Source organism: Sander vitreus, chromosome 16, assembly GCF_031162955.1.
Source record: "Sander vitreus isolate 19-12246 chromosome 16, sanVit1, whole genome shotgun sequence".
Lineage (NCBI taxonomy): Eukaryota > Metazoa > Chordata > Actinopteri > Perciformes > Percidae > Sander > Sander vitreus.
Window position 1 is genome coordinate 3551027 of NC_135870.1, and position 12431 is coordinate 3563457.

Consider the following 12431-nt stretch of genomic DNA (forward strand, 5'->3'; position numbering starts at 1 on the left):
CACCTTGCAGTAGGCTGACCACGGACCTGCCGTTGCACATCTGAGGTAAATATTGTACTCTGTACTCCACTACATTTGTCTGACAGCTTTAGTTACTTTTCAGATGACAGTTTTTCCTCTCCTTCCTGTCCAGTGGAAACCACGTATCTCCAGATGTGTTGATGTTGAATGTTTGTGATAAACTGAAGGATGACGTCTTCCTTTACGTGTTGAGAAAACTCTCCTTAAGTTAAATAAAGTCTTTAAAAATCCTCTGGGATCAGCTGGAAAATACACAAAGCTGCAATGATTAGTCGACAAATGGAAACCTTTTGATAATGGTCATTAACCATTAAAGTAAGTTTTCATGCAAAAATGGCAGAAAATGCTGTTTTCATTCTCTCAAATATGGAGATTTTTCTACTTCTCGGTTTGAAAATTAGAATAAACTGAATAGATTTGGGTTTTGAACTGACGAAAGAAAAACTGGAATGGAAAATTTCTGACAATTTGTCGACGACTATAACCTTTAGTTGCAGCCGTAATCGTCACAAAAGGTGAAAACAAGGCTGTTTTTCTGACACCACAAAGTTTTAAAACTTAGAGATACGTGGTTCTAAAACTGAAAAGAAATTGATAGTTGTCAGTTATTAAATGAATCGCCAACTATTTAGATAATCGATTCATCGGTTGGAGTCACTTTTGGTTGTACGACTTCTCCGATTCCAGCTTCTTAAATGTGAACCTGTCCTAGTCTCTTCTCTCCTCTGAGACTAGAAACTGAATATCTTTGAGTTGGGGACAAAAGACATTTGAGGACATCATCTTGGGCTTTAGTAAAAGTCTTTTGATCCATATTTTGACATTTCAGAGACCAATGAAAACTATGAACATAATCGCTAGTTGCAGCCCTAGGTGGTTCTCACAGGACGACGCTACAAACATGAACTTATAGACCATGATGCATTGCTGTAGATTAAACTACCCAATAGTATATAAAAAAAAGGAGTTAAAATGAGCACAACATTAAACATCTACAGCAGTAAAATACAACAAACAATGCAGCGGGAATATTAATCCAGAAACATCAGATAGAAGAGGAAAACACTGACAGGGAACATTTCACTGTACTACATGTATTACTCCATATATTACCCTGAGTTGAGTTGATGCTTATGATGACCTCTGGTGGTCAAATGTTTTAACAAAGCGAGCATGTTGAATGACAGCACATACAAAGTTAGCTTTTCAAGTTGCTTTATTTACACCATCAGCAACATTTTATTCAGATTCTGTTAACAAATGTCCTCAGAACAGATCAGAAGGTACAAAAATGGTACACGAACAAATGTGGATAATAAAGAATGAATCTTAAGGGAGAACAAGCCCAAACTATTTTAGTTCGCCACAGTTGGCGATGACAACCTTGGCTTTGTCTTTCGGAGTGCCGCTTGCTGTGCCGTACGACTCCATTTTCTTGACAACGTCAATGCCCTCCACAACACAGCCGAACACCACGTGCTTCCCGTCCAGCCTGGAGGGGAGAGAGGCCGATTAGTACGCCAGACGAACGCCTCAAGACTGTTGATTTAGGGCTGCAGCTAACTGTTATTTTCATTGTACATTATTTTCTCGGTAATCGATTAGTTGTTTGGTCTATTAAATGTTAGAAAATGGTGAAAAATGTGGATCCGTGAGTATGTTTACATGCACACTAAGGGCTCCTGCACACTGCCTGCGTGGCGTGAGCGTGTCAGCTGCGTGGCGTGAGCGTGGCGTGAGCGTGAGCGTTTATATATTTCTGCTCCCATGTTAACAGGTTAGAGCTTACACACTTGCCTGCGTGACACGCACGTCTCAGGCGCGGCTCGAGCCGAAAACGCGTGCATGATAGAAATAGAACCTATTTTTCACACGATACGCAAGCGTGTTGGAAGCGTTTCCAGGCAAAATGGAATACAAAAAGATGTTGTCATTTTGACACAAATACATTTAATAAATGACATGTTTGAAAGTCTATTGTTTTGACATAAATGCAGATATAAATGTAATTAAAAAAAATTTTAAATAATGATCAATTTTCAAATATTGCACCGGTCAATGCAGAAGGAAATATTCTGTAGGCTATTTTGCCGTCAATACTGCCGACGTTCTCTTTGCCGTTATCAAATCAGTATATATATTTATGTTTAACATGAAGTATACTACTGCTTGAGTGCAGTAAATTTCCACAACTCTCTCCCCATATGTCGAACAAGGGTGATCCAGCCGCGTCAGACACGTTTCTATCGTATGCAAAGACATAGAAAACGCCACGCAACTGACGCGCAACAGAAACGCCACGCTCACGCCACGCAGGCAGTGTGCAGGAGCCCTAATATTCCACTATTACTCCGGATATGACATCATGAATTTGATTCAGGTCATGTTATATTCCGGTTGTATTTTCTGAATGAGGCCTTTTTCCGAATATCGCATTTACCGATTAAGACATGTGGGATATTGTGGCCGGGTGAGCTCAGTTGGTAGAGCAGGCGCACATATATAGAGGTTTACTCCTTGACGCAGTGGCCGCGGGTTCGACTCCGACCTGTGGCCCTTTGCTGCGTGTCATTCCTCAATTTAATAACTGCGTAGGGTTGGGCATCGAGAACCGATTCCTACTTGGAGTCGTTTCAAAAATTACGATTCCAGTGGAATCGTTTCTTTATTGGAATCGTTTGGAGGCTCTGGTTTCAAATCTGATCATCGCTTCCCAATTTAACATGCGCAAGTTTTTGGTTTCCGTAGCGACCAGGCGCTTGTTGTGCTGCAGCCTTGGAGCTCAGTAAGCAGCGCTCTAGTGTGGCTTTATTTTACGTTGAAGCTGTAAAACTGCAAACCACCATTGAATCAAAGTAAAACTTTCCCCTTATTTGTGAAAATAAGCATTTGACCCGTTTCATCTCCACCCTCAAAGAATCAGAACCGTTAAAATCCAAACGATGCCCAACCCTATAACTGAATCGATTAATCTTTGCAGCTCCATGTTGATTAAACCTGAAAGCAGCAGCACAGGGGTTAAAGTGGAGCTCACCAGCTAGTTTTTTCTGTGCAGAGGAAGAACTGGGATCCGTTGGTGTTGGCCCCGGCATTAGCCATGGACAGGATGCCCGGGCCTGTGTGCTTCAGCTGGAAGTTCTCATCAGCAAACTTCTCCCCGTAGATGGATTTGCCTCCAGTTCCATTGTGATTGGTGAAGTCCCCGCCCTGAAAAAAGGAAAGGTTAACTCGGTATTGGTGGCCACAGCCATTACAAAGATCTAGTTCCTTGTCTTCACTGTACCTGGCACATGAATTTAGGGATGATACGATGGAACGTGGAGCCCTTGTAGCCAAAACCCTTCTCCCCGGTGCACAAAGCACGGAAATTGTCTGTGAAATAAAGAGACGGCACTTCATTAAATGCAGAAAATTCACATCACAAGCACTATTTATCAAACTCAAACCACCTGAGGTCACTAGTCAGGCTGTTGAGTACTTTATTATCTTTTGCATCAATATTTTCCATCTAGGTCTACCTGTGATACTGTTTTACATTCTCAGTGGAGTGATGCTGCTGATATGAGACAACGCCCCCCCAATGCATGCTCTTGGGGGAAATTGTTGGGTCTCACACGTAAACCCCCCCGCCCCCCCTTTACTACAGAGGCAACGTTCTTTAGCGTCTCTTTATGGTGGGTTGCATCTTTTTGAAGTAGGCCTACTTTGTGTCTCTTTGCATTTGCTTAGCATCTCCGTGGTCGTATGCATCTTTGTGGTTGTTCGTAAATCTCCTTTTGGTCATTTTTGCGCCTCTTTGTGGTCATTTGAATCTCTGAAGTCGTTCGGAGTCTCTTTGTTGTAGTTTTGGGTCTCTTTGTACAGAGTTTCTGCAAGTTTCACCAAGTCAAATGGAAGACGTTTTAAGACCATTATGAATGACATTAAAGACCTTTAGCACTACATCAACTGAGCCCTACATTCAGTTTTTTTTAAGCCAAATATCTCTGAACTTTTACTTCCACAAAGCTGAGAATAAAAATCTGTTTTATGTCTGTGGGACAATCCCAAAGAGACGCGCGCCAATAACACAAAAGCTGATTGGCTGCGATACAAGTTGCATGTTGGTCTCATTTGTAGTCGTAATGCAGCAACATTTATATTTGGACTAGTGAAAGAAAGAACTACAACAGAGCATTAGAGGCGTTGCATGGATGTAGGAAAATGAAGACCCGTCTGAAATTATTTAAGACCTAGAACACAATACTTCTACGAATTTAAGACTTTTTAAGACCCCTCGGAAACCCTGTTTGTAGTCCTAACTTCAGAGAATATGACAATTAAAACCGCAGAAACAGAGTGATGCATTTGAGCCATTTACACACAACCTAAAACAAGACTGGTCTGGGAGACCAAATATCTCAGTCAGCAGTAATGTATCTTGCAGGTTTTCATGTTGGGAGTTACATGAAGGTTGTGTATTTATAAAATCGCTGTCATCCACCAGGTGGAAATGACCAACACCAGGACATTTAATGCTAAGAAAAGTTATTTTTAATCTTCTCCCCACTCATTAATCATAGCAGTGATACCGTGGCACTCCTCACTGTTTACACACTTTTCTTTTGGCTCTGCCACTTGTTATTCAGACTCTCGCAATCTGAGTCACCCACAGCCTCGGCCCCCCCCATTTTAAATCGAGACGCTCAGGTGAGGATTGATAGCCAATCACAAATCCCTTTCAGGTGTGTGTGGAAAAAGCCAGAGCAGCTCTGTGGTTACTGCTGCATGCAATCAACTTTAAAAAAAGCTAAAACTTACCTGCAGTCTTTGGGACCACATCAGCCCGGAGCTGCAAAACACACACACACACACACACACACACACACACACACACACACACACACACACACACACACACACACACACACACACACACACACACACACACACACACACACACACACACACACACACACACACACACACACACACACACACACACACACACAATGTAAAACACATTTAAGCCAACGGTTTTAAACCATAGTTGAAATACACACAGGTTAAGTGATGCTTGTTTTTCTTACCTCCATTACAATCCTGCCAGTCTTAGCTCCATTAATAGTGATGTCGAAGAAAACTCTGGGTTTTGCCATGTTTCTCAACGAGCTTGTGGGTTAGGATGGGAAAAATACACTTGTACGGACACTACAGCGTGTCAGACAGGTTACACTCCTGTATTTATGTGAGTCGATGCACCGGTGACGCAGAGGCAGCCGACAGCCAATCACAACCAAGGTTCAGGCTCAAGAATGGACCAATAGGTGTGAAGATGGGCGGAGTTAAATGGTTGGAAACGTTGCAACAGAGGCGGAGCAATGAGCAGGTAGACAGCGTGTACAAACGTGTTCAACTCTAACCCACCCAAAATAATAGGTGAGCTTAAAATGCCTTTCAGTGGGGAAGAAAAGGGAGGTGGTCATCTTCTGGAAATATGTGTCCCTACATGAAAATAAAAGTGTTTTTATATGTTGTCTACTCCCATGACAACTCCTAGCAACCAACTAAAACCCTACTTTTATTAAAAGTGGACTACTTGATTGTCTATTCTGACAGAAATCCCACCTGGTGAGAAGTATAAATGACATTTACTCAGTTACTGAAGGCTACATCAGTGATAGACTTTAGATAAGAAAAAGTACTAATACCATACGGTGAAAACACTGTCGCAAGTAAAAGTCCTGCATTGAAAATGTCACTTTAAAATATAAAGGCCTAAGTATCATTAGGAAAATGTACTTAGAGTATTAAAAGTAAATGTACCCAATGCAGAAGAATCCTCAAATTTCAGAAACTGGAAACCAGGGGTCTTCAACGTTTTTTAAACCAAGGACCCCCAAGCTGAAAGAGACACGGAGCAGGGACCCCCTACTACATAGAATGTATAAAATAGAGTTGCATAATAAACTGGGCCTACAGTAACGTGTAGGGCGGCCTAAAACCTTTATACATAACTTTTTAGTGCATAGAATACTAAGCTATTAAAATAATTGTTGGCATGATTTTATAAATCCAGTTTTTCTGTCAAACATACATGTGGGCACAGTGAATCCTTATTCACTGTATCTGTGGATGGCTACCAGTGATTATCTTACCTTTAGGCCAGTAAGCCCATCATCAGTGTGTTTTTTTTTCTTCACAAACAGGCTTTTTATGATTTATATTTGCTAATAATTTGTGTTCCAGGCACGTCCAGCTGGGAGGAAGCCTCGGGGAAGACCCAGGACTAGGTGGAGGGATTATATCTCTAACCTGGCCTGGGAACGCCTCGGGATCCCCCAGTCGGAGCTGGTTAATGGGAAGTTTGGGGTCCCCTGCTGGAGCTGCTGCCCCCGCGACCCGACCCCGGATAAGCGGACGACAATGGATGGATAGATGGAGTAATTTGTTGGATTCATGTTAAGATAATAATTTAAAAATAATTATTTGGTGGCCCCCCTGCAGTAACTTAGGGGCCCAGCACCCCCTGTTGAAGATCTCTGGACTAATCATTTCAGCTGGACTTGTATGCGGTTATATTGTTGGGTACAGGGTTGGTAGTTTAATTCATAATAAAACATCAGATTTTATAAAGTACATGTGCTTTGTGTGGAAGAAGTACTTCCTTTTCTTAAGTAAAAGTACTAATATCACAATGCAAAAATATATACAGTGAAGTGTTACCTTTCAGTAGTTGATATTTCTGGATTCATGTTAGCCTGCTGTTACATTAATGTTTATGTTGCAGTCACTCTAACTCTATGTTTCTGTGTGCCACTGCCAAGATTCAATGTTACCTTGTACCTGTAATGTTAATATGATTTTAGTGAGGTGAAGATGACTTCTTATTTTAAAGCATCTTATAATAAAAAGCCCTCTATGAATAATCCCTGAAACTGGCTGATATAGAGGATTTATTTTGACTGCAGCCAGTCAGCAGAGCATTACATCAGGTCAGTCACCCTTAATAGCAAGCTTTGCATCTGGTCATGCTAACATATAACACTGGTTTAATCTACATTACCCCCCCCCCTTATGTTCTTTCTATAGATCAAGTTGCCTGTGATTCCAGACAGCAGTTTGCTGCTACAGTGATGCTCTGACTGAGCCACTCAGGACAGTATCTTCACTTCAGCCGCACTGTAAGTAAAGGGCTAGATTTTGGGGGGAGGGTGAGGGAGATGCAGGGGATATGTCCCCCCCCCAATATTTAGAGGAGGTCAATATATACAGTATATAAAAGACAACCCACTCCTCAAAAAGTGGTAAAAAGGGGGGCTCAAAACATGTTTATATCCTTCTTAGAGCTGCTTCTTAGGGTTGTGTTTCTCTAAAAGTTGAATCCCTCTCATTTTTATTACGGTATTAAATGAGAAAAATTTAAAAATAACGTATATGTGAATCCCAAAATGAAAACTGAATACCTACCCAACAAATGAATATCCCTACAGTCTGATATTTGGATCCAGCCCTCTTTCTTACCAGTAAATATATGACCCTCATAGGACCCCCAGACCTCCCGGTTAGAATGTGTTGACTTGATTTCTTATTTAGTTCAGTTTCAGCTCTTTGTTTGGCGCAGTCATGTCTCCTGGAAGCATCTCCCCGGCTGTAGCTCCCTCTGTAACCAGTAAGGTGAACATGACATCAGGTCAGTCACAGTGAGACACTTCTTAGCAGTGTCAGCAAGCTTTGACTTTCTCTCTCTTCCTTACCCACACAATGCACATCTTACTCTTCTGATTGCTTAACCCTCGTGTCGTCTTCCTGTTGACCTTTAACTTGTTGTCCTTTTTCGACGTTTTTCTTGCTTTTTTCCACGCTTTGTTTCATTAATGGCATTTGTCAATTAAAAAAGCAGAAATTATGAATTATTTTGACTAATAGTTAAGATGAGAGGATGTTGAGTGGATCACAGACTGGTTTATGTTAAAGTTTAGTCAGGACTTTTTCAAACGCTATAAAATTGAATAAAAAAAAAACCAAATTCAATGGAAGTAATGATTCATTTTACCTGTGAAGAATGTTGTCTGGTTTCCATACAACGTTCATGCATGCATCCAGGTTATTTTGGGGCAATTTGGTTGAAAGAAACCCATATTTGTGATATACATATACATTTGTGTGCCATATGCCCCTTTTTAACTTTGAGCCCCTGTCCCTTCACAGGTCTCTGCACGGCTCTGTTGTTTCTCTAATACCTGGAACAATCATTCCCATCCCATAAGCTGCTTTTTGCAATGCAAATGTTGTTCACTGCTCCAGTAAATAGGACGGACCTTAGATACGACCAGGCAATGGGAGAGGGAGCGAGTGAACAACGATGGTCACTTCAGAGGGGAATATCGCCCATAATGCTTTGCAGTTATGCCCTTGTGGCTTTTGGCAATGCATGCTGTTACGTAATATTAAGGGCTGGGGGGGAAGAGGAACTACTAATGAAACACAGTTAGTTTTAGTGAAATATTTATTGTCTCAGTGCAGAGAGGAAATGTTGGCTGTAAAAAGCAACAAGTGATAGAAAACTCTGGTCATCTCAAAAAAAGAAATGTCGAAAAACTGACAAAAAAACATTGATAAAAGCAACAAAAACGTCAAAAATAGACAATCAGCTCTCAGCAATAAACATGAACCCTGAATAAGTCGAAGAGTTAAAACACTGAATTTAACCCTTAAATGACTTCTGTCTATTTCAGTTTACACAACTCAGCAGAGTCTCCAGAATAAAAACAAAGTCCAGCATAGAGGGGCTGAGTGAATGTGGTCTGGACTCTGTGGAGGAGAGTCATGGTTTCAGAGACGCTGTAGAAGGACAGAATACCTGCACTGTGATCCAGGTACACTCCTACTCTGGAGGACCCAGGACCTGAGACGGGAGTTTGGACTTTGTTGGACCAAAATGTATAAATGTTTTGTTTACAACTTAGCGCCCAAGATTTGTCATTTTGTCCAAATCCACATTCACCCGACCCCCCTGCTCTGCTGATATTCTTGTATGCGACTGCTACATAAACTCCTCTCCCTCTCATCTCCACCTCCCAGTAACAACGTCCAGTCAGACTCTCTCTACTCAGGACCTGACACCAGTTAGTGAATCTGTCTGGGTGACTAGAATAAGACTGTTGTAGTAACATGAATGTTGATTTAATGTTGAATGTTTGACGTACTGTTGCTTTCCTGTTCCCCTCAGATAATAACAGCCATGTGTTTGCTGTGTTTGGATCCAGTGTGATTTCACGTGAATATTTTAAGAATCCAGCTCTGGTCTTGGGCTCTGATTGTGGCAGTAAAACGTCCACTTCAGTCCCTGTCAGTGAGACGTTTGTCCACTTCTCTCTCAGGACGTCCTGTAGTTTATCTCTGACTTCTGACACGGCCGCTGTCACGTCCTCAAAGTAGTACAGAGGACAGATATGGATGCTGGATGTAGATTGGCTGAGTGGTGACAGTGAGGGGTAGTTGTGTAGAAACTGGTTGTGATCCTCTGTGTGTGAGAGCTTCTTCAGCTCAGCGTCTTTCCTCTTCAGCTCAGTGATCTCCTGCTCCAGCTTCTCCTGGAGCTCTTTGACTCGACTCACTTCACTTTTCTGCTGGGATCTGACCTGCTGCTTCACATCAGAGCTTCTTTTCTCCAGGAGACGGATCAGCTCAGTGAAGATCTTCTCGCTGTCCTCCACTGCTTTATCAGCAGAGAGATTTATGGCCTCCGCCTGCTGTTGAAGCAGCTTCACATCTTTCTCTCTGTCCTGGATTCTCCGCTGGATGTTTTGTCGACTCCCCTCGAGCTCTCTCTGTCTCTCAGCTCTCTCTGCTGCAGCTGAGACTGTGTCGTGGCCTTTATGTTCGTCCACAGAGCAGAGATAACAGATAAGCTGCTGATCAGTACGGCAGAACATCTTCATCACCTCATCATGACGAGAGCAGACGTTCTCCTGGAGCTTCTTGGACGGCTCCACCAGCTTGTGTTTCTTTAATGGAGCGACATCATAATGAGGCTGAAGGTGTTTCTCACAGTAAGAAGCCAGACATTGAAGACAGGACTTGTGTGCTTTGAGTTTTCTCCCGGTGCAGAAATCACAGGCCACATCTTCAGCTCCAGCATAGCAGTGATCAGCAGGAGCAGCTTGGAGTCCAGTCTTCTTCAGCTCCTCCACTAAAACTGCTAACATGGTGTTTTTCAGCAGGACAGGCCTCGGTGTGAAGCTCTGCCTGCATTGAGGGCAGCTGTAGCTGTTCTTACGATCCTCTTCATCCCAGTGGATTTTAATACAGTTCATGCAGTAGCTGTGTCCACAGGGAATAGTCACCGGATCCTTCAGTAGATCCAGACAGATGGAACAAGAGATAGTTTCCCGGTCCAGCTGAACTCCTTTCTGCGCCATTTCACCTCTCGCTCAGTGACAACGACTGTCTGAGTTTCACTTGAGAGCAGGAAGAGGAGGGAGGGGTAACCAAGTTTTGCTTCATTCCTGGAAGAGGAGCAGAGAGAAAACTGGGTGTGTTGCAATGCTCCTACTACCAGTAGTTTGACAAGAAAATATTTAGTATGTCTCAATGCATAGTATATCAATTACAGTGTACCAAACATATGTCCTAATGCATCCGGTCGCATTTTGCAGTTTGAAAGTCAGCATGCTTTTCTGACCCACAATCCTCTGTGCAGCATATCTGAGCAAGAGGGTCAATGGTGCAATGTTATTACAAAGGTGTATGTCCCAATCTTATGCAGACTGTACTGCAGGCAACAGTACGTACTCTGTAAGAGCAGCTGCAGTTTGTACTAAAAGTAAAAAACGATGATGAGGAACGCAGCAACACTTGTTGACAACAGAGCTCATTTGTCATTTAAAACTGCTGACTTCAGCTTTTAGGAGGTAAACTCTTCATAGAATCAGAGGGTTTGGAGACGGCTCCCCAGTTTACTAAATGACTGAGACGTCCTGTTATTAAGATATAAATATAATAATATATAATATATATAATAATATAATATATAAATCATACTTTACATTGTTTACAATAACTCAAACAGAATATGGAAGACGCATGAATTAAACATTGCTTTTTAGGCCAAACAACATATTCAAATCAGTTACTTATTGCAGCTCCGAACAGGAACTTAATGCTTTTACAAGTTTACTAAACTCATCCATCTATAAATCAAGAAATCTCTGTGCGTGTGTCCCCAAACATGCGCAGTACAGCAGCGGGGGGCGGAGAGGTCCTACATCCCTACAAGGCTCATTCATTGCATTTTACCGGCTACTGGTGTCGCTGGTGATGCCAAAAACTGATTGCTGCCTACATGCAATGATGATATAGGAACACGCTGACTCTCTAGATGAGCCGCAGCCGAGACCTGACTGATTGAGCCGCGCTGCATTCATTTGTTACAGGTTGGGGCTCTGGGGTCAGCCCAATGGTCCCACAGCCCAATGGTCCCACAGCCCTATGTTCCCACAGCCCAATGGTCCCACAGCCCAATGGTCCCACAGCCCAATGGTCCCACAGCCCTATGTTCCCACAGCCCAATGGTCCCACAGCCCAATGGTCCCACAGCCCAATGGTCCCACAGCCCTATGTTCCCACAGCCCTATGTTCCCACAGCCCAATGGTCCCACAGCCCAATGGCCCCACAGCCCTATGTTCCCACAGCCCTATGTTCCCACAGCCCAATGGTCCCACAGCCCTATGTTCCCACAGCCCAATGGTCCCACAGCCCTATGTTCCCACAGCCCAATGGTCCCACAGCCCTATGTTCCAACAGCCCTATGTTCCCACAGCCCAATGGTCCCACAGCCCAATGGTCCCACAGCCCTATGTTCCCACAGCCCAATGGTCCCACAGCCCAATGGTCCCACAGCCCTATGTTCCCACAGCCCAATGGTCCCACAGCCCTATGTTCCCACAGCCCAATGGTCCCACAGCCCAATGGCCCCACAGCCCAATGGTCCCACAGCCCTATGTTCCCACAGCCCAATGGCCCCACAGCCCTATGTTCCCACAGCCCTATGTTCCCACAGCCCAATGGTCCCACATTTCTAAGATTTTTCTTAAAATTAGGCCCTATGTTAGGGTTAGTGTTACATTCCATCTGTAGTCCATTGCTACTGGATAACAGGTTGGGTGTAATTGGCTACAAAATTGGGAGAAAGGGGGATAAAATCTGATACAAATTTATGAAAAAGGAAATGTGGGAACATAGGGCCTAATTTTTGAAAAAATTCTTAGAAATGTGGGAACATAGGCACGCTCCCGGGGCTCTCCAGCATGTTGTTTTGTTGCCAGCGGTTGTGGGTTCCCTGCTTCCGCCGCCCGGGCCACATCACCTAAAAACGTAAGTTATGACTATAACTATGGATCTATGCGACCTCACTCAGACCGTCACC

General features: G+C 43.2%; 2 protein-coding genes across 2 annotated transcripts; both read right to left on the bottom strand.

Annotated features, from left to right (window-relative positions):
* Positions 1-1219: 1219 nt before the first annotated feature.
* On the bottom strand, positions 1220-5231 carry LOC144531702 (peptidyl-prolyl cis-trans isomerase-like). The gene is made up of 5 exons (XM_078271960.1): positions 5091-5231; positions 4822-4852; positions 3305-3393; positions 3056-3228; positions 1220-1513 (listed from the first exon to the last, which is right to left on the bottom strand). Exons 1-5 carry the CDS (start codon positions 5157-5159, stop codon positions 1372-1374), a joined length of 504 nt encoding a protein of 167 aa, XP_078128086.1. The 5' UTR covers positions 5160-5231; the 3' UTR covers positions 1220-1371.
* A 3260-nt stretch (positions 5232-8491) lies between these two features.
* LOC144531476 (tripartite motif-containing protein 16-like) lies at positions 8492-10455 on the bottom strand. Its single transcript, XM_078271630.1, has one exon. The coding sequence runs from the start codon at positions 10422-10424 to the stop codon at positions 8730-8732; it is 1695 nt and encodes a 564-aa protein (XP_078127756.1). The 5' UTR covers positions 10425-10455; the 3' UTR covers positions 8492-8729.
* Between the last annotated feature and the right edge of the window lie 1976 nt (positions 10456-12431).

Excerpts from the sequence above, each read along its gene's own strand:
- LOC144531702 (XM_078271960.1), bottom strand. The coding sequence starts at position 5,159 with ATGGCAAAACCCAGAGTTTTCTTCGACATCACTATTAATGGAGCTAAG. Across the intron at positions 3,394-4,821 it reads TGTGGTCCCAAAGACTGCAG|ACAATTTCCGTGCTTTGTGC; the intron begins GTAAGTTTTAGC and ends TTTATTTCACAG. Across the intron at positions 1,514-3,055 it reads TGCACAGAAAAAACTAGCTG|GCTGGACGGGAAGCACGTGG; the intron begins GTGAGCTCCACT and ends TCTCCCCTCCAG.
- LOC144531476 (XM_078271630.1), bottom strand. The coding sequence starts at position 10,424 with ATGGCGCAGAAAGGAGTTCAGCTGGACCGGGAAACTATCTCTTGTTCC.